This window comes from Calonectris borealis, chromosome 1 (assembly GCF_964195595.1).
Source record: "Calonectris borealis chromosome 1, bCalBor7.hap1.2, whole genome shotgun sequence".
Classification (NCBI taxonomy): domain Eukaryota; kingdom Metazoa; phylum Chordata; class Aves; order Procellariiformes; family Procellariidae; genus Calonectris; species Calonectris borealis.
The window spans coordinates 4823820-4850393 of NC_134312.1; the positions used below are offsets into that span (position 1 = coordinate 4823820).

General features: G+C 44.8%; 1 protein-coding gene across 2 annotated transcripts in view; it reads right to left on the bottom strand.

The window, feature by feature from the left end:
* Positions 1–430: 430 nt before the first annotated feature.
* The window catches only part of SFMBT2 (Scm like with four mbt domains 2), a 117989-nt gene continuing 91845 nt past the window's right edge, over positions 431–26574 (bottom strand). For both annotated transcript variants that reach the window (XM_075143107.1, XM_075143115.1), the window contains 9 exons: positions 26378–26420; positions 25644–25714; positions 23973–24112; positions 16354–16463; positions 8326–8501; positions 5854–6026; positions 3795–4043; positions 3512–3640; positions 431–1420 (listed from right to left, as the gene is read on the bottom strand). In XM_075143107.1, coding sequence (XP_074999208.1) covers positions 1280–1420; positions 3512–3640; positions 3795–4043; positions 5854–6026; positions 8326–8501; positions 16354–16463; positions 23973–24112; positions 25644–25714; positions 26378–26420 — 1232 coding nt within the window. In that variant the 3' untranslated portion in view covers positions 431–1279. The remainder of the gene's footprint in view (positions 1421–3511; positions 3641–3794; positions 4044–5853; positions 6027–8325; positions 8502–16353; positions 16464–23972; positions 24113–25643; positions 25715–26377; positions 26421–26574) is intronic.

The window sequence follows — 26574 nt, forward strand, 5'->3', positions numbered from 1 at the left end:
GAGAATTTTACACCAATGCGATGCTGCCAATCTCTGCTGAGTTACAGCAAATTCTGGCTCAACCTGTGGGACTAGTGGGGGGTCATATATCCCAGCAAAGTAAATGGGAAATACTTCTGCTATAAATACAGCTGAGGCAAACCCAAGGTGTCCAACCCATTTCTGCACCCTCCCTGGTGCTTACTCTGCTTGGCATGAAGCAAGCCCCTAGTTTCAGTGGCCAGGGTGGCACTGGGACAATCTGGGGGCTTTATATAGACTGCGTTGGACCAGATCCTCAGCTGGTCTAAAGCACCGTGGCGTACGCAGCCTGAAAACATTGATGCTTTTTATTCCCACCTAACAACCAGATTCATGAAGGTGCAAGCGAAACCAGCGTTCACTCAACAGTCTCACCATGAAATCTGAATAGCCTTTTTTTTTTTTCCCCCACCCCATGGGGCTCAAAGTCAGGCCTTTAAAGTGACTCGGATTTAAGAGGATGGGCTTGACTATGAAAGCTCTCATGCATGTTCCTTTACAAGAATGCAGTACTGTACATTCCCCACCACAGAGACATTCAGCCTATCGCGCACAGCCAGCGCAGCTCAGGACGCGTTACTGCGCACGAGGTCTTGCTGTACCCATCAGTTCGCTGCAGCTTTGTCTGATACCGTTCGGAGACCATGGGTCGAGTCCTCTTTCATAAATCGCTCAGGAATAACAAACAGCGTATGACTGGTATAACACTTTTTCCTTTTGTAAGACTGGAGAAGCGGAGAAAAAATGCCCATGGATCACTAAGATCAAATTTGCAGTAAATCCCAGCTAATGATGATGCTACAAATGATCACTTACATTTCAACGTGAAAGAAGTGTCTGAGAGTCGGCTAAAAGAAATGTTCATGTCCAGAAATCAGCCTAGACAAACCGTCATCGTCCAGAAATGTCCGATCCTTTTGCTTGGCAATGCGTCTGCCATCGGTACCTTTGTTTTAACGAATGACAAACCATCTGATCCGTGCTGGCCTTGCACCACTGCGTAACGGGTTAGCGAGGCTCAGGAGGAGAGACGCTAGCAGTCTTTTGGTGTGCTTTACAAGTACAGAAAAATTAGTTCCATTTGTTGCTAGGTTTTTGTTGTGGTTTTTTTTTTTTTTTCTTCCCTACAGATTAATTCCCAGTGCTTCCCATGTGTTCTTGGAAAAGAAAACGGATAGGGGGAAAAAAACCCTTGAAGAAGTTGAAATGTTAAAAAAGAGAGGGAACAAGGAGAACAGAAAGAAATGGAGAAGTGCAGTCAGTTGGCGTATTGTGCATAGAAAGCAACTTTTACTCGCTCGATCTGGTGACAGAGTTTGATGGCTGGACCAAGCTTCAGCTCCATGCATTCTTGCACCGTGGGCAGTGTCAGCAACAGAAGGGCCTGGCCATCGATGTCCTGGGGAAGAAAAAAACAGGGAAAATGGTTTTGTTTGTGGACTCTGGAGGGCATAACCAGGTCTAGAGAAGCAAGAAGGGAAGTGTGTCCTAAAAATTAAAGGTGGGTTTGTCCTCTGCCCTTTTCTCCCACTTCGACGCTGCCCACCTCCTTGCTCTGGGATAGCTGATGCTTTTTTCAGAAGTTGTCTAGTGTGTCTTTGTAGGCTCTCACCTTGCCCCCAGTTTGGGAAAAGCCTTCCAGCTGCTGAAATGTTGGATCACCTTCTACAGAAACTCTGCAGGGTCCACGGAGATGTGATTAGTCCCATTTTATGACTAAGGAACTGAGGCAAGGGGGAGGCTGCAGAGAGCACACCAGGAGACACAGGAGGGAGCTGAATGGAGAAACTGAAGCCGGTCCCACTGCCAAGTCAGACCCTTCCCCTATCTCTTTTGGCCCAGGATTTGCTCAGCACAGGTTTCTGTCTGCCTTGCTCCATGCCATGACCCCTGGTCCACCCAGGACCTGCCTTGTTGCACTTCAGCTGCTGAACAACCAAGACAGAGGGGCCTGGACCACCAGGAGCCCTTGCAATCTCTAATGTCCCAAAGTCACAGAATGGTGTAGACTGGAAGGGACCTCTGGAGATCACATCCATTCTCTGAGGAATATTTAAGCACCAAACCCCATGAACTAGCATCCCAGACAAAAATCATTTTATTAGGGATTTCTGTTGGCTTTATGATCCTGTTGCTAATTAAGAGCTCAGGTCCTCTTTACTCTTTAATGGACTGAGAAGCGGACGAGCAGGCTACAAAACTGCTTTTCACCCCTCAGGGAGGATCAGAGCCTAAGTGCAGAAAAAGCACTGCAACTCACAGGCAACGTAAACTCTCCAGGACCACTCTAGTTGGGTAGCATTAAACACAAGGAGGATCTGGACACCTTAAGCACTGCTTTGACCACGATTGTCCATGGCTCAAGTTCTTCCTCCACTGAAGCTTGATGGCATGGCCCATTGCATCAGAGCTTCCTTGCAAATCGCAAGGAAAAGCTCCAGTCATCTGCGTTTGATTAAAGTCCCCATAAAACTCTTTGCCAAAGAAGAGACGGGGTTGGCTTTCAAGACCTGGCGTTATTCCAGGCTGATTAACAAATGGTCGGAGCACACTGCAACGCAGCAACTACAGCATCTTGCTATGGAGTGTTTCAGCCTTGCTCTACACTTGCACTTCAACTTCTCCCAGTCAAAGCAGCCGTACTCGGGTACAGAGTTATTCACGGTGAAGAATCAGAGATAGTTCAATGTGCAGTTGGCCATACCACTGACTGGCCACTGGCTATGGCTTAATTAACCACCTTTAATTCTTTCTAACTGTGATTTCTTAGCACTGCCCTTTACTTTCAGCAGTGGCTGTTACTCATTAGCCAAGGAATGGCTGTTTCTATATAAATTTTACACGTTCACACTGACTTGAGATGAAGAGCATTGGCTTCTGCTCCTGCAAACCTACCTGCTTAATGGGGAGATGCTTGGCATCTCCTAAAATTAGGTCATCCAAGGGCCTGACTGCCAAATCTTCAGAGGGATGAAGATGGGAAGTAGGTGTCTACATACTTGCAGCATCTAGGTGTTGGTGCCAAAATTCAGGCAGCCAGTTTTGGGTTCGAGCAGCAGTTTTCTGCTTCCCAGGCCGACATTTTAAAACAGGGTGGAACCCACGTGGCCAGGAAAGACAGCTTGCTAGGTACTGAATAACCACTACCTGTTGGTACACTGAGGTGCCTGTGTGACACCAGAATGGTGGTGCAGACCTTGGCATGAACAAGAAAGGTCTAAACCTCCTGCTTTTCACAAGCACTCAGGTTGGGGTGTTTCTGGTCTTTCTGAGGATCTGGCAAGGCTCTGACTCAAGTTTCCAAAGGTTTCCATGCCTTGTCAAAATTTGTTGCTATAGCTTGGCTGAAGTCTTGGGATCTAAAGTCTGATCATAATCTCTTTGTCAAAGCCCAGGGTCCAGCTAGCAAGGTGGTATGTGCTGCTCTTTTTTTTTGTGATGTGAATAAGCACCACAGACACAAAGAGAAGAGTTACATGAAGACCTCTACCTGCTCCTGAAATATTTTGGCAAGGGGTGCACAGTCGGTCAGTTTAATAAACCTCACGACATCAGTCACGGTCCACTCCAACGGATTACTGTCCAGGATGAGCTTCTCTTCCTCTTCTTGCTTCATTTCCTACAAAAAACCAAAAGCTCTCATAAAGAAAACTAGCTTGTGTGGAGAACCAGGGCAGGGATGCCCTCCTCAGATGAGGGAGGCTTGGCACTGAAGGTTAACTTAGGAAGAATATTGCTATTAATTGGGAGTGAAAGCCTACGGGCATACTCACTTCCTTGACTTGCGTGCACTTCTCCGCCTCGCCGTAGGAGTGGGGCTGCGGTCTCCGGCTCCGTCGAGCTCTCTCCGTGGGAGGAGGTCTGTCCGACTCGGTACTGCTCCGCAAGGTGACCGCTCGCCGGGGCCTGGCGGAGGGGACCTCGGCGGAGGAGGTATCCGTCTGGTCATCGCGGAGCTCTGAGCTGGTTTCCTCACTTCCCGTCTCGTCCTCCATCGCGTCCGGCTCGTCTTCTTCGCTCTCCTGCACAAGGACCATCAGAGAAAGAGCATCCAGGCTCAGAGATTAATACAGCAGCAAATCGAAAGGCACTGGGTCAAACTGCATGCCCGTGCCCATGCCGGTCCAGGGTAACATTTATTTTAACCAAATTATTTCATTTTCATTACAGTGCTAAGTAGATTAGCCCTCAATTTAGATTTGTTACAAAATGTAGAAGACAAAAATACACGGTGGACAAATCCTTTTTCTGTTTCTTACAAAAGGTCAATGGCAATAACTCATCTGGCATGAAACGTTCCTCTGTTGGGCTTGCATCTCCAACCTTGTGGCACTGCAGATGTGCATGAGAAGGGGAAAGGGAAAATACTAAAAGGATAAAATGAAACTCAGGTTGCTTGAGATGAAATAAAATCAGAAATAGCTTTGAATTTAAACCTTCACCTTGCTTCGAATTGTCATGGGTGTCACTGCTATTGAAAGGAAGGAAATTTTGGTGCCTTTTAAAAATATCTAGATGTACAAGTGCATACTTGCACTTGATTTCTTAGCTGCCATTTCTGTAAAACCGAGGACAGACAATTTCACCCAGATTTCCCTGCTTTCAGCCGAACACCTAACTGCTGAAGGTGAAGCACAAATTTCCATTTAAAGGATATTATACCAGATTCTTGTTACTTCTGTCACACAGAGCTTGCAAGCACACACCAACTGATAGAAACTGTGTATTTTGAACTTTATACATACATAAGTGGCCCAAATGGCTTCGACAGCTTAGCTCTGATCAAAGTCTTAGCATGCATCCAAGCCATATGCTCAGGTCTTAAGTGAAAGAGCAATTTTAGATGAAGTTAGTTATATCGGCTGAAAGGTCAAAAAACTTGGCTAATGGTTGATTTAGGCTTAACATGAGTTTATTTCAGTTTAAATTCCTTTGAAGCGGGTATAATCTAAGCAAATGAAGCAGAACTACACCTAAATGAGGACCAAGTCATGAAGATGCAAGCAATCAACTGAAAGCTGCTTGAAATATCCCCCTCCAGCTGAAGTAGAGGGAATTTAAGTAAATCAGTTTTATTTCACATTGCACAAAGCAGCAATCACTGGCACTCAGCTGAGGAAGGGAAACCACACATGAACTTTGTCATTACCATCACAGGAAAACCAGCCAGGAACAGTCCACACAGAACTAAGTCTGTTCCAGGTTGTACTTGGACACAAATCATTGCTGAAGCTGGGATCCCGTCATATCACACAGCATACTGGAAAGATGGAGGCCTCAAATACCATATATTTGGGGCACACCCCATTTGCTTGTTTTCTAAAGCTTCTAGCACTTCTGTTATTTGATGTTGTGAACCAAAAATACTACAAATGGTTACTGAAAAAATAAAAGCCTTTGAAACCATAACGGCCTGAGAGTTATTATTATTTATTATAGTACTTAGAGATCTTAGACATGGATCACAGTCCTCCTTCACTCTGCTAGATGCTGCAAAAAGCATCTAACAGGCTTCAGCTGCCTACCTACAGTCTTATAAGGAAACTAAAGTAAACAAAGATATAATATTAAGACAGCATGTTAGTTAGTGAGCATTACGAAGGTGGAAGCAAAAACTCTATTTGCTAAGTCTAGAATGGACAAGGGTAAAAGTCCCCAAAGTATCCCAATAAAACTAGTCTGATCTTAGAAGAACAGAGTAGCAAGGATAGATTCAAAATGGAAGATGGAAGTGTTGGGGTTTGCTGAGAAGTCCCTCAAAAGGAAGATGCAGATGGGGGGATAAAAAAGCACGAGGGGGCTTTTGCTGATTTATCTCAGTGAAACACACACCTCTGCAGAGCCTGCAGCATTCAAATCGACAGCTGACGACCTCCTTTTCTTCTGCACAAATATGGATTTCCGCCTTTTTCTGCGTCTGGCTGGCTTGACATGTCCACTTTTCATGTTGTTATTTTCCCCAATTGGCGGCTTAATTATTTTTTTCCTTTTCCCGTAATAGTAAGCTGGAGGAATGAAGCAAAATACCCATTAAAAACTTTAACCACCGAGAGAAGGAAACTTTGGCTTATTTCTTGCTACTGATTCAGTACTGCACTCTAGGAGCACTTTGACAAGAAACTTTAAAATACCTTGATTTGGAAAAAATGTCCAATGTAAATATAAGATGTCATCTTGAACCAGTGCAGAGTGTTACAGCTCTTATGTATACACATTTATTGGTGATGAGTGAGGAGTTCAGAATTTAACCCTACGATAGGTACTTAGGCAAAGCTTCCACTACGCCGAGCAGTGACTTGGAAGGAGAGAGGCCAGCATGTTTCAGATTTATCATAGAATCATAGAACAGTTTGGGTTGGAAGGGACCTTTAAAGGTCATCTAGTCCAACCCTCCTGTCATGGGCAGGGACATCTTCAACTAGATCAGGTTGCTTAGAGCCCCGTCCAACCTGACCTTTAATGTTTCCAGGGATGGGGCATCTACCACCTCTCTGGGCAACCTGTGCCAGGGTTTCACCAGCCTCAGTGTAAAAAATTTCTTCCTTATAGCTAGTCTAAACCTACCCTCTTTTAGTTTAAAACCATTCCCCCTTCTCCTGTCGTAACAGGCCCTGCTAAAAAGTTTGTCCCCACCTTTCTTATAAGCCCCCTTTAAGTACTGAAAGGCCGCAATAAGGTCTCCCCGAAGCCTTCTCTTCTCCAGGCTGAACAACCCCAACTCTCTCAGCCTTTCCTCATAGGAGAGGTGTTCCATCCCCCTGATCATTTTCGTGGCCTCCTCTGGACCCGCTCCAACAGGTCCATGTCTCTCCTGTGCAGGGGACCCCAGAGCTGGACGCAGCACTGCAGGGGGGGTCTCACCAGAGCAGAGCAGAGGGGCAGAATCCCCTCCCTCGACCTGCCGGCCACGCTGCTGGTGATGCAGCCCAGGATACGGTTGGCCTTCTGGGCTGCGAGCGCACATTGCCAGCTCATGTCCAGCTTTTTGTCCACCAGTATCCCCAAGTCCTTCTCAGCAGGGCTGCTCTCCATCCCTTCATCCCCCAGCCTGTATCGATACATTTGATCTAATGCCTTTCTTGCAGGAGTTAATAGCCTTAGATACACTTCCAGTTGCTGATGTTTTCAGCAGAGAGTGGGGCGGGCCAGCTATCCTGAATTGTGTATGTTTGTTCAATGCACGAAGGAATGGGTTTTCATTACCTTTGAATATTTTTTGGCCCAAGCTGAAATTAAGGATGTGAGAGTCCTCTCACCTTACATTAGGGGCTTGGGTCAGGTGCCCTTTGACATGCTCTACAGCATCCTCTGGGGCTGGCAGATACTCTGCCCTTCACCAGGTAGGGTATCCCGGGACATCTAAAATGGCACTTGGCACCCATGTCAAAGTTTGTAACTGAACTGAGCTTTTCATCAAATCAATGGAGTTTTGAGGAACAATTCATCCAGCCACATACAACCATCAACTCTGAGATGAAACAATCTCAGCTGGAGCTCCCCTAACGGTAGTCCTCCAGCTCTCCATTTGTTACCAGTGGGAGCTAGGAGTCTAACTCAGGTGTAGACTTCTACAGAAACCCATATTCACTGATCTGAGTACCTCCCTGAGCCCATTTCTCCTTCTACTCCGGCACCAAACAGAAGCTAATTAGTTTAAATCAATCATATGGTTTCTTGCAACCTTTGTGGAAGAAGGACAACACTCACTTCCACTTTCCTGACCTGTTTAAGAGCCAATAATATCAGTAACACTGACAACAAAAAGTGTTGAACACATGCCTAACTTAGCCTTCCTGAATAGGTAGGAACATGTTTAAATATTAAACACCCTGAGCAGAGAGAGTCAATGCTACCAAACTCCTTCCAGCACCTTGATACTGGCCTGTGCTGGTGCGTATGCCAGAAACTCTTCACTGAGTAGGACAGCATTCATCTCATCTAATGAAGGTGTCTCAGATATAGTAGTTTAAATCTCAGCTGGCCACTGCAGGTTCCTTTTATGTGCTCCTTGCATTAACTTTCCATATGAAGAAAAGTCAAGACTTCCAAAGAGTAATGACTTTCAAACAGATATATTAGGATGGAGTGAGATGGACAGTTTCTGGAGATGCCTATTTCTCTGTATAGAATACTAAGGGAGCCTATGGTGGCCTGGTCAGGATTAAATAACTGCTCTTAGATGAGATGAATCCAACTCAGTATTATTAAATTACGCAACTCCTGTTCTTCATCATTGGCTCATGCACAGTCTCCCACTGCTCTCATTCCCAGCTAGCAACAAGAAGCATTTTGGCCAATACTCACTGTACTTGGTTTTAGTATGAATGGAGCAGTTCTCCGGGCAGACTTCGGCCACCAGAACAGGACTGAACAAGTTGGGGCAGCACTCCAACTTTGCACAGACTCTTCTGCAGAAATCCGCTACCTGATCCGATGTTCGCACAATCTTAACAGTCGCCCTGTATGTCTTCCCTCTGTATCTAGAAAAGAGTACAACAAGACCCCATGTCACCAATCAAGCGACGTCCTTCGATGCTACAGACCAGACTCTCCCCTGTTGGGGAGATATCTTCCCTAATGACTTTTGGAAGAGTGTCTCTCTTGGGAAGACAGGCAGAATAGGTCTACTTGTTTTAGTGGCTCCATTTCAGATGGACTAGAGGAAGGAAAGGCAGAGTGAAATGATCCTGGAAGCTGAGGTGTGGACATCATTTGGGGAGGAATGCACGTGCAGACTGGATATACCTGTAGATATGGCAAGAGACGGAAAAAAATCACAGTAGGCTTGGTGAGGATACTACACAGGACAGCACGCCCATACTATGAACCGATGCAAAGTTTTGGGGAGAGGGATGTAGTCTCTCCTCATATATTGATCTGTGATGAGAAGCTTAAATGTCTTGCAGAGTTTTCTGGTCACCACCCTGTATGTGGGCTGCATGGAGACTGTCTCTATAAGCCCCCAGTACACCTCTGGTCTTCTCCATTGCCACCTTTCTGGAGGCAGCTCTCACATCACGTTCCAGCTCACAAGAAGCCCACAGTCTCATTGTGCCAACTGTGGCTGTATGTGGGTGAAACTGGATTGTCTGCCATACAGAGACCAGATGACTGCACCGCTATGAGATGTGGGCAGTACAAGACCCGAGGAACTAATCAGAAGTCTCTTGAGTCATTTAACGGGGCTCCGGGAACAGGCCCTAAAAACCGTGATTCCTACAGGGAATGCTTAAAGCAGATGCAATGAAAGGTTTGTCTTAAATTTGTTATCCATGTGCTACTAAAACATTTATTTCAGCATTTTATATGAAATGTTTCTGAGCGATAAATAGCTAAGAAAGATACAGTTACATCCCTGCTGTAATACATTGTAGATGTGAACTCTGAAAAACCAATTATCCCCATAATTTATTAAACAGCAGCACCAAGCTATTGTGAACGGTGAGATAAGGTTTTTAAAACATCTCTTACGCCTCCTGAGGAATGCAACACAAGAGAGAATCACGCGAGCGCCTGGTGCTAAGGCATTATAAATGTGCTTAGAGGAGAGAAAAGTAACACACACAAAAGAAAAAGAGGGAGAGACAGTGAAAGAAAGATTACTGGATGGCAGGCAATGAAAGACAAAGATACAGTCACCAGGAGAAATGACACAAAGCATTTGTGAGTGCATTAAGACCCACAGTTCCCTAGCACGGAATCAGCTGCTGATAATCAGATATGGAAGAGGAAGAGGAGGAGAAGGTGAAACAAAGGAGATTTGGCCGGAGAGTTAAAATACGCAGCACGCGCCCAGACCCTATTCCCTCTCTGAAGGTTTTACTGAGTTGCACAAAGCAACTGAGAAACCACCTTTTGCTGCTCTCCCTCTCAAAAGCTCTTCCTGGAAACACTGGGATATAGGAAAGGGTTTGAAACTGTGGTACGTGACGTGTTATAGAGGGGTACCCAAATGACACTTGGGTCTGAGAACAGCCCAGTCCAACCACCCTCATGTCGCAGAAGACTTGATCCAAACTATCACCTCAACACAAAACTCTTCCAGAACCTAAATGAGCAAGGCACCATGCTTTGATACTCCATTCGGTGCGTGACCAAGGACCCCAAGTCACGGAGACAATCCTGGATTCATTCATCCTCCTGAATGAATGAATGAATGAATGACATAATTAGCCAACTCCTCATGCACCCCGACAGACCTGGACAGATGACGTAAAATGGAAAAAGTGTTCCTTCCAGACACAGAGCTCTGTTATCCCAGCTTCCCTATGGAAGAGCTGCACAGGCAGGCTGGCTAAAGGGGGTTTGGCAATACCTAATATCAAAAGCACAAATTCCACCGGCATTTGAATATATCTACTTACAAACGTTTTATATTTCTTTTCAATGTGTTTGAAAAGATTCCTGCCCTTATTACTTCTCCAGGAGCCATTAAGTTTAACGACGGCCTCGATCATTAGGTCAGTAAGTCTGACTCCTGTGACAGGCTGCAGAATTTGTGTTACCTTCACCTGAACCCCAACAACTTTGGTTGGACTAAAGCATCACTTCCAGAAAAGCACCAGCCTCCCCTCGAGGGTCTCCACACTGGAAGAATCCTGGCAGCAGGAGCACCTGTACCTACACCTCATGAGCCTATGCCCCATTTTATTTAAGTTACATTTATTTGTCCTTGTTCTGACTTTCACCGCTAGGATGAAAAGACTGCATCTGGTTTTGTTTCCCTGCAAAAGCACTGTAATCAAATTGCCTCTTGATCTTCTTTCTTATAAGCTAAGAAAGCTGCCTGATGGGTATTATTCAAGGATGGCTGAATTCTTCTAACTGTGTGCTTCCTATTGTGTTTGGCTGCCCAGAAAGGACCCATTGTACTAAAGTGCCCGGTGAAAGAAAAAAGATGAAACCAGGAAAATGAAAAACTGACTGATTTCACAGTCTGGTTTGAATGCAATACACATGGTAATTAACAGAACGGATGGCAAAATGGAGATCAACATGACTGCAGCAATCAGTCCTAATAACCCGAGGTGTTAGTACTGGCTGCAGTAATATTTTTTACATGATTTTGGCCTTGGCAGCACCTCTTTCAACTATAAACCAGATTCTACTAATATTTTCCATATTCCTCACACACTAAAGATTTTTAACACAAACACCACCAAATGTAATCTGAGCTGTTCTAGGACAGCCATGTGGAAAGAGCTCCTTTGGATATAATCAGAAAACCCTTTTCCATTAGCATCACTCAAAAAATTACCAACTACTGATATTCCTGTTGATGTTTTCATACTAGGACTCCCATCCTCCCAACCACTTTTAAGCAGTAAGTAACCTGCATGCACAGCATGGCAGCACTGGAGACTTAGAAAACAGCTGTGTCAAGCAAAACATTTTCAGTTTTCTTAGAAATCACTGTTCTTTTAAAAAAGATTTTTCAGCTAAAGCCAAAGAAATCTTCCTCTCTCCCTTTCTCTGCCCTCAGATCCCAAAAACTGGAGAAACCCTTAAGGCTGAAACTATTTCCATGAAAAATATACTCAGGATCTTTGCAGATCCACGAGCAACAATATTAAGCTCATAGCACTTTGCTGGCAATATCATTCTTCTGTTGAAGCTTCCTTTGGTGATAAAATAGATCAGAGGTTCATGAGAACAAAATGTCTTCTAGGAGCTCCAGCTGGGGACCATTGTTTGATGACGTGAAAAGCCTTGTGCTGAAGACACTTCAAACAGCAAGAGCATTAAGACTACCCTCATTTTCAAAAGTCTCATCATAAGGATACAGCCCACAGTTCTGACAACCCTTGAGACTATTTTGAACAACTCAGTGGCTAAAAGCCTCAATTTCCTTCTGGGGGACCAAAAACTCCTACCTATTCTTTTGCAAGAAATTTCCAATTTGTCTTACTAGCTTCAAGTCATGCCAAACATGAGAAATCTCCAGGAAACCCTAGCTACTCACAGCACACAACCAAAGCCTCTCTGCATTGGATCTACCAGAAGCAACTTACCAGTACAGCAGCAGAAATTCTCTAACATCCACTTCATCGTGTTTGAATCAGACTCTGCCTGTATGAGCCATTCCGACTGCCAATGACAGAAAACCCGAAAGTTTTCATCAAAACCCTGATACCCTTGAAGCTACTCAGTGTATCTTGAATACCAAGGATTTTGCAAATAATCCCAGTCTAGGTAAAATCAATAAAAATGTAGTATTTATTTTCCTCCAAAGCTGTTTAATCATCCAGTGATATTTTGTACTCTTGAAGACAGGATTCAGAAAAGGCCCTGGAATTGTTCTGGTTGTAAGGACATGTTTTCTTAATTCTCCTCCTGCTTATGGAAAGAAAGAGTTTAAGTCATTCCACTGGTGCTAGTGACTTCTATCTCCAGTATTTGGCACAGAAGGCCACCTGATCACACTAATTCACCCTTGCAGTGCCTCAAGAAGTATGTGGAAGATGAACCAGATCATACGAGCCGTAGCTTTGTACTGACCTTCGAGGAGCACCGTTAATAACTGGCTGCCAGTTGGACTTCGTATCTCTGATCGCAACCCTTTGGGTTCAGTTGTCCAGCCAACTTTCCACTCATCACAAGTCCAATCCACATCTCCACTGCTCGGCTATATGGTCGCTATGGAAGACTGTGTTGAATGCCTTGCTAAAATCAACGTAAATAACTTCCACTGCTTTTCCCTCAACCACCAAACCAGTTATCGTATCAGGCACAACTCATCCTTTGTAAATCCATGCTGGTGCTTGTCACCTATTGGTCCTGCATGTTCTTGGAAATGGCTTCCAGAAGGATTTGCCCAATAACCTTCCCACAAACGTTAGGCTGACAGCCTGTAGTTTCTTGGATTCTCCTTCTTGCCCTTCTTGAGGAGGGCTGTGACATTTGTCTTCTTCCAGACATCAGGAAACTTCCCTGACCATCATCAACTTTCAAACATGACAGAGAGTGGCGTTGCAATGACATTGGTCAGTTCTGGATTTGGGCAGATCTCAAAATTTCATTTAATGAAGGAGTCCAGGAAAACTCATCTTTCTTATTTTGTTTAACTGGGCTTCATACAAGACCCAGGAGATAACTTTCTGCACACACTGGTACTGTTTAAGTCCAAAGTCCTGCAAAAATGGGTAAGTCCAAACAGCCCCACTTAGAGCCTTTAGGAATGAAAGCCCTTAACCAAGCATAAAGTCCCTCAAGCATTTTATGTAAAATTGGGAAGCCAAATTAGATGTAGGCACTGAACTTAAAGCATCTATAAGAGTTGGATGCCCACAGCTTCGGCTGGCCCTCACGGGAATTCAGAAGATCGGGTCTGACATTTGTAACTCATCACCACCAATAAATCAGGTTTGACTATTTTCACAGAGAGCCAGCCACGCTGATGGGAAGCGACTGCCATCACGCATTGCAGACACATCTCTTCGGACAATCTAAATTGTTTATCTTCTTTGCAAGGCTGGTGTAATTGATTCTGCGCTGGTCACTCATGACAGCAGAGTAAACTAAACACAGGTTGCCCCCAGACTGAGATAATGCATTCCTGGCAGTGCATGATTTGGCATTTGGGCCAGTGGGAAAAACAGCCTTCTCCTCATCTTCCTCCTCCCTCCCCTTTGCTCTACCCTACTGCAGCCGTTGCCGCAAACAAACAACAACATTGTCAAGATCCAAGGAGTTGTCAGTTTACATCAGAAGGCAGGCGGTGACACGACATGTCACATTACAGCACAGACGCTCCAGCTGGCTGTAGAGCTGTCATCACCAGCAGCAAGGGAGCCGGTGTAGCTGGAAGTCGGTGTAGACAGGCGTTTGCTTGTTACGGGTCTCTGTTTAAGATTCTGGAGCACAACTGACTGTCATACCTGATGTAACGTGTCATGTGCCGTTCGCGCATCCCAGGGTATCTGATTTCATGACCATGTTTTCTTTTCTGCTTCTGCACAACCAAATGCAATTAAGACCTACATGGGCTTCTTGATGAACCAAACTCAGGAAGGAAAAAGGAAGGAAGTCCTAGGGTAGCCAGACAGTCTTAGGGCATGTCTACCCTCTGTCACCCACTCTTAGAAGTACTCAAACCACCTGCAGGCAAGCTGGTATGACCAGCCAGCTCTGTGACAGAGCTCCAGCCCCAGAAGCCAGATAGCTACAGCAACAAGGTGCTGTCCAGCCCCATGAGCTCTGTCTCCTCAGGAGCCAGAGGACAATGCCACACTGAGTGAGAATACATTTCTGTGCTTAGAAGTCACTCCAAAACATGCTATCCCAGCTCTGAGCCTGTAATGATCCATTCTGTGACTTGATAAAGTTGAAAGATGCTGCTTGACTCGCTGAAGAGCAGAGATTGCTGCCTCCTGGGGTAGCCATCATACAGGAACACGTACACAGCCTGTCACTGGCTGGCCAACATAAAATACAAAATCTCCTTGCTGGAAAGCATTGGTATACTTTTATCTGGCAGGTTATGTAGATATAAGGTATATCCCAGCAGGCTGCTGCCCTGCTAAATAGATGGGAAGAGAAAACAGGCACAGGAACGAATGGGTAGAAGCGTCATGGGGGAAAGTAACGAGACGGAGGTGCTCATTACAGTATGATTAGCACACCAGGTAACAGTGAGGGAGGATAATGGGTTGATGTGATACGGATAAGTGACAATCTCTAGCGGCTCATGTACTCGTAACTGAGTTGGTCTTCCTGGTATAAGCATACCTGGAGTCAGCAAGCTGCTGGGCATCAGTGGATTGGGCTGTAGACATAGATGACTATCAAGGAAAAGACATCCCTGCACTTGATGGTCAGTTAAATGTTTTCCAGGCTGTCTCCCATTAGAAATAAGGATTGCAGCAGCCTTAAGAACCAGATACTGCTGCTTTTGCACAAGGCGGATCCCCACACTCAAATGAGAAATCCCAATGAAGTCCTATTTTGGATACTGCTAATAAGAAAGCTGCCTGTAAGCTCAAGTCTTTGCAGGTCAGGCCATTAAGATGGGGCATTACAACTTGATTTCATAACTGCTAATTACCTGTAGGAGTGCATTATCTGATAATTGCTAGTATAAGGTGTGGGAGCCTGGAATCAACGAAAACCAGGTCACGGACGATGACTTGTTTTTAATGAAAATCTGCATGCGTAAGGATGACTTTTAGATTTCCACCCACAAAATTTCAATTGACAAACACAAACACATGACTTTCCACATAGGTGAAAGAAGCAAATTAAAAATAGGATTTCCTAGTAGCTTTTCATTTCTAATTGCAATCCTCCTTTAGAAAGGCAGTTTCCGAGTATGCAGAACAAAAGGTTCTCAATTCTCTCCCTCAACCTGAGCACACATGAGCTTTCTGCAATATCTGCTCGGCCAAAGATCAAATACAATAGAAATCAATAGTGCCATATTTGACAGCCAATCATTTCAAATAACCAAGAGAAAATTGCTTTTATTTGAAAAGGAGTAACAGAGCTCAGTACAAAGAGTGAGATTCACTGCATTTAACTTCAGTACTCAAAAAGTCAAGGTGACCAAGTAAGTCAATGGAGACAGTTGTCTTCAAAGAACTATTTGTTGACATCTGTCCTGAAATGGGAAGAATTGCTCTTTGGAGGGACTCTGGAGAGAGTTTAGGTGAGACTCACCTCTTTCAGAGAGACAATGGTTGTTGAAATACATCCTAAGTGTAGTGTCCATTACATAAAGAAGAAATAAATGGGTAAATTTCAAAGTTGGAAAGGGAAATTGAGTATTTCCTAGATACACAGTTTTCTTAAGTGTTGTTGAGAATTGAAGCATATATTCTAGAAAGGCCTCAAATCTTGATCTTAATCCCATCTCTGTTAGTATTTTGTCCTAATCACTCTTCTGCTTAAAACTGTGTCCCTGCTATTTTGTCTGCACTTTTTTTGTGCCATTCATTCTTGTCAGGTTTTTCTGCATTAGAATGACAGGCTCCATATTAAAAGCAGTAATACTCCTACATTTAGAAAGCCAGGAATTGAGTTAATTCAATAATAGCCAAGCTTATAGGAATAGCTTATCACAAAACTCAGGACTTCACTGAATAAACATGGCATTTTTAATCAAAATCTGGATGGCTGCTTAGAGAAAGACAATAGAAATGAACCGTTCAGGTGAATATTTCACTTCTTAAGTTGCTATAGAACGAGTCAAATAATTCAATGACGCAAAATGATAATTAGAAAAGCAAAACTCTTACAATAGAAAAAATCTTTTATTCTCTTCCTCCCCCCGCCCCCCCTCAAGTCAGTTCCATTTTTGAAGCCTCCCAAATAAAAGAGCACACACTGAAGACTTACTTTGCTTTAAGTGTTTCCTCTTGGAAATTCCATTGAGGGTCTTCCACTAGCTGCAGTTCTCGTAAAACACTCCCTGGCTTGTAAGCTGCATTGATCACCATGCTGAGAACCTAAGGAGAGACAAAACCAACAACACTGATGGGTTTAAGAGTAGTCCTTGACCACACTGAATGTGATCCCAGGTGCTGCATAGGCAGGAGCAGCTTACAGGTGCCAGCTTAGGTTCAAGGCTGCACAGGGTAAGTCCTAGATGCAATGAGAAGAGGTCCCAGATTGGATCAACGTGCCAAACATATTGTAGATGACACATCGATCTGATACGGTGACTGCATTAAATGCTGCTAGCTAACCCCAAAGATCTCCTGTTAATCAGTATTTTTCTTTGAGACAGACCCTCTCAACCAAAGCAGATTCCATTCCCTGCATTCATACTGGCTCAATTTAATAAAAAATGAAAATACTTCTGATGGCTCAACCAGGTACAAAGTCATGTGTACCGTTACACGCTGAACACTAAAGGGGAAATTCACATACTTGAGGTCAGCAATATGCTTAAGTGTCTGAGTGCTGCGTGCCTTGACTGTAGTAACAGAATATTAATGAAGTCTACACAAAAAGAGTTTGCAGGAGGTGTGCTTGAAACCCAGCATGTGTCCACTCTGTACAACAAAACACATGTGCCAATCCATTTAATCCAAAGTCTCTGAGAATAAAAATGATTCCTACTATTGGCTCAAGGAATCCAAGCTTTAATAGTCTACACTCGGCCTAAGGAGATAAATACAAGAAAAACAAATCTCTTAACAGCACCAGACCATGTGTTTGAACACTCTGCATTGTATGTACATGAATGACCCCATAGTGAGTCTGGATTGTTTTTGATATAATTTAGCTCTTTTCCTAATGCCTGTTCTCAATTCTTTGGGGGCCTGCAAATGATTTCAGTAACATGAGCTTTAAGCTTCCCCAGCACCCATGAATGTGGTTCATCAGAAATGAAAAACTAAGTCATATTGCAAAAAGCAATGTGTTTATGTTTTGGGGTTTTTTTCCTGTTTTTTTAATCCAGCAACCTGAGGATTTTCTAGTATTTTGAAAACCTCATAGGATGAATTATTTTCAGGCAAGGGCTTCACTTAATGCTGTATAGGACCATGTAAAATGGCAGTGGTTTGAGTTGCCTGGCTAGGTTATTTACTAGAAGTAAAATCTGATTTATCATTGGGCCCTTGGAAACATTACTCAAGCCACTCTTCAAAAAAGTGCCATTAGAGACACCTAAAGCAATGCCTAATAACTGCACTAAGGTCTTATGCAGCTCTGATCATCTGTACATCTCAAATAAGGAAGGGCAGGAGCACACTCCCTATCTCACACGAGGGGAAATTACAACACAGATTTACCCACAGCTCTCTAGCTGATTCCCATCTCATCACACAACCCGCTATACTAGTTACTAAGCCATATCGATTCCCCAGAGAACAAAAGAAAGCTGCTGAGTGAGTCCATCCAGTTGCTCATCCACACCTTTTCTTGCCTGCTACTCACCGTACAAACTTATGGGGCACTGGTCTCTGACACAGAGACACTGAGATACGATGCAGGGAAGCCAAAGGTGGGTTTTCAAAAAACATTAAGTGCCTGGGTAGCTGCCACGCTCATTCACAACTCATAGATGTGCTCCCCTTCTGAACAGCACATCCAGGGAGTTATTTAAAGCCTATGCAGCAGCTTGTTGGGAAAGCTCTCCTTCAGCACCCTTCTACACCCACCCTGCTCGCCGGTGGGAAAGCCGGGAGCAGAAAGCAAGCGTCTCTTGCTGACCAATTCCCACAAACAGTGCTGCCCCGCTCCTTTATAGGATGATGGTGTTTGCATGAGTTCTCAGAACAGTGAGGAAACGAGCAAGAAAAGACAACCCGACCCTGCAAATAACAGTGTGGCCCTGCCTGGGCATCATCCCAGACACCTAATCAACTCCAGCTCTGCAAAGACACCCACAATACCAGGACTTTTCTCAAAGCTGGCTTGTCATCAGCAGGACTCTGTAAACTTCTAAATTCAGTTTAAAAAAAGAGTGTTTTGTAAGAACAATCATTTCCCTTTAAGGGAATAAAAAAATGTTTTTTTAAAAAGCTTTGGCTTTTACTCTTCTTGTATCCCAAATAAGTCACTGAGTTTGGCATTATACCCTACAGCAGGAGTCCACCACCATGTTAAGAGTGTTATCTTCTAACATTATCGCTTCATATTACACACTATTAAACACTAAGGAGAAAAAAGAACACTTTGTTTCTTGTGGAAAAATTAACTGTGATTAAAGCAAACACAGTGAGGAAACCTAGACCAGTTTCCAACTTTCCAATTTCCAACTTTCTCTGGAGATGGAAAGTCACTTCACCCGTAACAGACTGGTCAAATTTTGATCTGATTCACTAAATTCCCTTTGGCTGGAGTGTGACCAGTCTAAGATTTTGGTAGTTTATTTTCAACCCTCTCCCTCAGGAATGGTTTCGGCGCAGCCAGCGGTGCCTTGGAGCAGAGGAGTGGAGTAGACACCACCAGCCTTTGCTGCTATGCATCTATGAGGTTTTATTTTGATACTGCTGAACTGTGGATTTTCAGAGTCAAGTAGGTTGGAGTCACATCAGTGAGTGTGAGCACACAGCACCATCACAAGACTCTACCCAACCTTATAAGCACCTGACATCTTAGCTATAAAGTTTTCCATGTCATAGATTTTCAGGCGCACAGGGGCCCTTTTCTGAGCATGTCTAAGAGGGCAGTTCAGCACCTTTCTTCCCATTCTAGTTTTCTGGTATTCACACATTTCCCATCCCTCCACCCCTCTTCATTAATGGTCCCAACCCTGGATGAAGCTTTCTCAGGAGGTATCAGTGACGAGGTACAGTTCAAAATACCATTACACCTCTTCTGCTGTTCAAGATCAACATCCTTGTGAGGAGAAACTAAATTTCTCTCCTCTATCTGAGATGTGAGCCCACATCTACCTAACAGGAGAGACCCTAACTCCCAGGCTAGCCTCAGGTAGGACAATAACAAGTTATTTTATTTTCCTTGGAATAATGATGTGTCTGTGGGACAGAGAGAGAAGGGAAAGAAGAGTTCTTTGGGATTCTTTCATTAGATGATCAAGCACCTAAAAGTGAGCTTTTGTCATAGTCAGGGTTGTAGCACATAAGTGTTGACATGCTTATGACAGTCCATGACATTTCAAAAATACAGATGGCCAGATCCTAAGTTGGAGGAACCATCACAGATGAGCTGAAGTCCACAGAGCAGTCTGGAAGAGGATGTTAGTGAACCCTTTTGCAGAAATGCATTTGTATCTTTCCAGACTACAGAAGGTTTCTGCCATTCCAACACCATATCTGATCACTAACGATAACGCTATCAGCCTGGTTCAATCATACACCTAAGGCTCAGTACAAGCTACTTAATTTTCTGAGCACGATGATTTAATTATGCAAATTTCTCCTAAGAAGTCATGCTGTGCTCCAAAAAATTCAAGTTGCAGAGCACAATAGCCTTCCTTCACAAATGCTGGCTGATTTCTCCTGCTTGCATCAGTTGGACAGTCACATTACCTTTAAGTCCATTTTCTTTTTAAATAGAGAAAGAGCAAAGTGTGTCTTAAAAAAAGTAAGAGCAGTAAGCAATGAGGCTAATTAATCTTTACAGCATATTTCCCTAAGATATGGTGGATTATAGATCATCTGAAGTCTTAAAAAGACATCTCATTTTGTTTTACAATGCTGCCGTGGTAAGTTGTTGGCATAGATGGAAGAACTGTTCTGAAATATTTTTTAGATATTCTGACCCGAGAACTAAATCTAAAGCTGACAATGTGTTTATTTTAATTTAACTTAAAGTTAGCGTTTATTACTTCTCTTAGCTACTATACAGTCACTATTTTTCAGCCCAGATGCAGTTGTTGGATGGCAATAGTTGATGTCTCCACCGTATTTGGCTCCAAGTTTCAACTTCTTTTCCAAACAAGTATCTCAGGAACGAGATAAGCTTTGGAGCTGATGTTAAACAACAGGCATTACCATCTCACTGGCCTCTTGGGGTGAAAGAAACCACAATAAACCACTGGTCTCAGCAGAGACTTGTGCTGGCATCAGGAATAATGAACAGCCAGGCTTTAAAAATAAGTTTGGCACTAGAGAGCACGAGAGTTACTTGTCACTCACCTGAGGCTTTGCATGGATGCAAGGATACACACACACAAACACACACAGAATTAAAATCAGTATGTTTGATCATACGACCAAATAAGTTGCAATTGCTCTCAAAATTTTGCTGGGAAAACTTGCTCAAGGGCTGCCATTCTGGAAGGCACCTTAGCAGTTTCCTCCCTGCAGAGCTCACAACCCCCCGAATCCAACACTAGGACAAAGCAATTGGGCAGAAATCAGGGGGATGCAGTAACAACGCAGAGCTCAGCTGAAATGCCTGTTCTGCTGGAAAAGAGCTGCTGCACAAAACCAAACCTATCCATGCTGCTTCTCTCCTGACACCTCAGGTGGGAACAGCCCAGACTAATCAAATGGAAGGAGATGTTCCTACTCCACACTATAAGGGTATCTCCCTACCTTGTTTAATCCAGAGCCAAGCATTACTGACCCACAGCTATCTCACTATTAGCGTGCAGGCTGGTAGCACCAGATTGTTTGGAGCTGGATCCTAGATGATGCTTCACTGCATCAGTGATGGAGGTAAGGAAGGACAAGACCTTGGGGGAAAAGAGGGCTGAGGAGCATCATGAACTACATGTTGTGGAAACTACATGTTGTGCTGCATTTTTTGTTACATCCCTCATGATTGAGTGTGGAGGAAGGTAGAGGATGGGGAGCTACTCTCTTGGCACCCAGCCAGGACCAAGGTGTCCCATCACCTGGTGATAGCGGGGAGAGGACATCTGCTCTCTTCTTGCTTTAGAGGTAATCCAGGCCAGAGAATGGGGCAGGAGTTGGTTGTTCAGCTGTTTTTAGTCTGGGGTTTCCATCAGTGCCAAACACAGCAGCATCTCCGTCACAGAGACTGCTGCCCACTGTGAACTGGCTGGCAACCGGCACAGAGTTTTTAACTAGAGCGTCTCTAAAGGCAGTGAGTTATGGCTGGAGACCAGGGTGATTTAAAAAGCTCTCATCAGACTGCTACTGACTCCGTTTTTCCTTCGTAGCTGTTGTTTTGAGTTGTCTTTCCCACCCTCCCCTGTGTGTTGCCAAAGTAAAACCCATGTATAATTTATCTATTCCAGACAAGTTATGCTGATGCATAATTTACAATGGCCTGCAATTTTCCTATATAGTGAGAGATAATTATAATGCATTTGCATTCTCGGGGCCACATCATCAGTGGGTGTAAAGCGAGACAAAGGCATCAAGCTCAGCACCGAGACTGGGTTCGGAGGGATGGGGACCCTTGTGAGCTCTTCAGCTGTGCAAAGCCTTGTGGCTGTGGTCTTGGGCTGGAGGAGCTATCTCCTGCACTGTTCTCACCACTCAGCTCTGCAGTCCTTTTGGGTGCTCTGGCAGCTGCTACAGATCTTCATCTTGATGCAGGGATGTCTTCCTTGCTACTTCTTGTCTCCTCCACATGTTGGGTACCCCTATCCTCCCCCCCGTCCATGGTACTCTGAGCTGCTGATAGCTGTCTCGTCTCGGCAGCAGCTGTTAGGAACCAGGTATATCTCCCCTACAGCAACATCCTGAATGTCTTCTTTTCACCCTTTCCAGAATTTGGACCTGATCCCCGTGGCTAGAATGAGCTTGAATTTATCCGCAAAATAACACTGACTAATGCTGGGCCATTGCCATTGTCCTGCTCCTTGGGAAGTCATTCATGTCTCCAAAAGCAAGATGCCCATGTCTCACTGTCATTGCTATTTGCTCCTTCAGAACGTAATTCTGTAAGGAGGCAGAGCAAGAGAAAATAGCCTTTCTGTAGGAAACTCAGGTTGCTTTCCACAATTGGTAACTGGTCCCATTTTTGAGGAATTTGGAGAAGCTGATGTTAGTCTATGCAGCTAGGACACTAGGGGAGGACCTTCACCCTGCTTATGTTTTCAAAATCCAAATTCCGTGAGGAAAGGAGGAAGAGATATTAGCATAAGTATTGACTGTGCATGTCTCATGTTTCCCCCATGTTGCTTTTTCATTGCCTGTTTTTCAAGTAGCAGCAGATTGCTAATGCTCCTCATCAGCAAGCCGCTGTGGACTTGGTTTCAAATTTGGCAGCTGTCAACCTTTGCTGAGCAACCACTCTATCCTGCTTTCTGCTGAGGGCTATTTTTGACTTGCTTCTTTGACACCCAAGTGTCCCACCTACACATGCAGCTGGTTTACTGGGCTGTCTTCACGGCCCAGCGTTCAACCATGTGAGACAACCAGCAGTGCTGTTGTGTATAAAGCAGTGAACGTAGGTGATGAGAAACCGACTGCGGACACAGGAGTCACTCTACAGTACAGCAGAGCACAGAGGTCCTCTTTGGGGACGGCTCTGGTCATTAATTCTCTTGCACACAGATGAAACTTGGTCCCAACCAATGGAACGTTTCAAAAGTGGTGGGTGATTTGGGAGGAATATCACCTTTCAGGTGTTTCTCTTAAGGGCTGGGATTCATCTCATTTCAGACAACAGCAAACATCCTGAGCTGGGCACTGAGGGTCTTGCAAATACATCAGACAAATGAAGACCTAGAAGTTCCCGTGCTTTTCCACCAAGGGCAGAGGGAGCTCAGATATGCCCCTGCATTCACATCAAGTGGGGTTCCTATAGGTACAAATCAGAAAGCTGAAAGATCTGGATTTCTTGAAGACCCGGGTCAAACTGAAATGGTGTCCAAGGCACCAATGGCACCCTACTTATCCAACAGTACCATCTTGCTGTCCTCTCCCACCTGCAGTCATCTTGCTTCTCATCTGTATATGGACTGTAATGTGTGGAAAATATGTATGCATTGTTTTCGGACAAGCTAGCTTTTCTCTGAGGTCAACAGCAAGAGCTCAACACTCTGGATTTGGCCCAAAGTGAGCCCTGATTCGGTCAGGACGATGTGAAGAGATGGTGGTGCCCTGCCAATCCTGCTGCATGGGATTAACCCATCCGCATTCAGCAAGAGCTGGGTACACTCAGCACATCGCACACACCCCTTCTTGGTCTTCTGTCCTGTTCACTTTGGATCCTGATGGTTTGGGTCCCATCGGACCATGGTCACACATACAAAGGCGTCACCCACACTGAATCTGCTGGCCCAACAGCATCGGGGATGCTGAGAAACAGGTTGATGGCAACAAGCACAGAGGTCCTCTTTGGGGACGGCTCTGGTCAGAACATTAATTCTCTTGCACACAGTTAGATGAAACTTGGTCCCAACCAATGGAACTCCCCATGTTTCAAAAATGTCACCTCACCCATCAAAACCCGCAATGCATATACCTACCCTCTCTTCCCAGCTTGCAGTTTTGACTTATGGAAACCACTACAGAACTCCAGGATAGTTTTAGGTGCCTTCTTTTTAAATTCTGGGCCTGGCAACCCATGACCCATGCTTTCCCCTGAAATCCCCCCAAAAGATAGCTGAGCCGTACCTCTTTGAGGACCAGCACACACTTGCCAGGCCCGACAGACTGAGGTAGCTCTGCTATTCTGCCTTTGTTTAAATATGGACCTGAGAAGCAGCGATGGTTGATGTAGAGCTGGGGGCAGCAGTATCTCCCATTGACGGTGCCTGCAAGGAGAAAGCAGTATTGATGTGCGTGTAGCACTTTTGTACAATAAATCAAGGGCCCTTCTTCTTCCTCCTGGATGTGGGAAGGAGGGGAGAAGAATAAATGAGGCACAAAGTCATCTCCCCTGGGATAGGAGGTAGAGAAGCCTCTGCTACTCAAATCCGTCCGACACAGGAAAAGCAACTGCTTTTAACAGCAACTGATTCGGCTGCACACCCTACCAAAAGGAGAATCGGGAGAGGATTTCAGTGACCCGAGGCTCTTTCATAACTCACATCGCAGATGGACGTGAGCGACTGAGTTGCATCTTGCCAGAAAGGGATCGTATTAGCTGCCTCTCACAGATTCGGAATTGGCTCAGGGAGAAAATTCTGGTGGAGGGCTCCACAAACCCCTGTTCATCCACTGTCCAACCCAGTAAGCACCGAGGTGCCATTCCCCTGACCCAATGTGGGTCTACACAGTAGTTTTCTTTGTCTGGGCTAATTACTCTGGGCTCCTTTATAGCCCATGGAGAGAAGTGGGTACTTCTAGATGCAGTTCATGTGCTATCCAAGTGGTTATCCACTTTTTGGTTATCATACCCAAAAAGAGCCTGTTTCTCCCCATTTGATTGTAACAGGGCCCTGGGATGGTGGCTCAGATGCCAACGCGTGCCCTGCAGTCTGCTGAAATAAAGTGAGTTAAATCTTGCCCCTCCTGCTGAGTCTATGCAATTAACTGGATGAACATTGCACTCTCAGAGCCTCCTGCCATTGCTAAAGGGGAAAAAAGGGGAGACCTTATCACTCTCTACAACTACCTGAAAAGAGGTTGTAGCGAAGCGGGGGTCGGTCTCTTCTCCCAAGTAACAAGCGATAGGACAAGAAGAAACGGCTTCAAGTTGCACCAGGGAAGGTTTAGATTGGATGTTAGGAAAAATGTCTTCACCAAAAGGGTTGTCAAGCATTGGCATAGGCTGCCCAGGGAAGTGGTGGAGTCACCATCCCTGGAAGTATTTAAAAGACGTGTAGATGTGGTGCTCAGGGACATGGTTTGGTGGTGGGCTTGGCCGTGCTAGGTTAACGGTTGGACTTGATGATCTTAAAGGTCTTTTCCAACCTAAACAATTCTATGATTCTATGAAAATTTGCCTTTAGCAGAAGTAGCAGCCATGCCACACAATCATGACGCTAACACAGGGACGCATTAAGTCCTGGTGTAAGGCATTTCATTGATGCCAATTAAAAAGTCGCATCCATCTCCACCAGGGCTTCATTAGCCTAGCCCTAACATCGTTAGCTGAAACGGGCAAGCTGCAGGGGAACTCCAGCAAGACACGATGTCCACACATGGAGGACCAGACTCTCACATGCTGTACATCAGAGACTCCTCGCACTAGTGGTGGGTCCACACCACCTCACACCCCCTGAGGATGAGGTTCCATCTCCCCACCCGTATGACACACTCACTCCCTTTTTGGGATCATCCCCCTCCATACAGGCAACGGGTCCTTGAGATAAGGATCCTGCTGGTGCCGAGCAGCCTTACCTGTTGTGTCTGGCTGAGGAACCGGGCAGAGGTCATGAGGTATTTTCTCAACAGGCACTGTGGATGGTAACCTGTTAAACAGCAATTCAGTGTATTTAATAGCGTCAGATGGGGCAAAGGGGCAGAACCAGCCTTCAGGCTGGACTGTGAGATACACCAGGACCTGCCCGGACCGAGGAATGGAGATACCTCAAATGCAATCCTGCTTCCACACAGTTTATCATAGCCCAGGGCCTGCATATTGCACCAGGACCTGCCCGGACCGAGGAATGGAGATACCTCAAATGCAATCCTGCTTCCACACAGTTTATCATAGCCCAGGGCCTGCATATTGCAGAAGAAGGAGCCAGATCCACCACTCCTCCAAAAATACACTCTGGTCAGTGACCTTTAGCCCTTCAGGCTGCAAATATTCACGCTTAGCTCCCTTAAAGTCTAGTTCTAGAAACTGCTAGACTAGATAGGGAAAAGCCCTCCTGGTACATGCCATCTTCCATAAGCGTCCCTTACTGGCCATCAGACACTGGCTGCACAGTCCCAGCTAGTAACATATTTCTACTGCAAAGACTTTCTTATATGTCCACAAACATTTTAGATTTAAAGGAACCCCCTTGCTGACTCTGCTGCAGTATCTGGACAGTAGTTAGCAAAGTCACTCAGCTGCTGTGTATTATCTCCCCTGGAAGACCTGATGCATCCCTATAAAAACATCACCTTAAATAAGAAAAACTTACTGCTTTTCTGGTTGCACAACTGCAATTCTTCTCTTCCTTCGCACTGCAAAAATGAAGCAAGGAAGAAAAAAATAGTTTTGTACCCTTCTGTCCTATAAAGTATACCCATAACGCATAAAAAGCTGTATAAATGCACTGACTATAAAATGACTTCCAACACAATGAAATGGTACTTAATTACTGTCGCCATCTTTTCT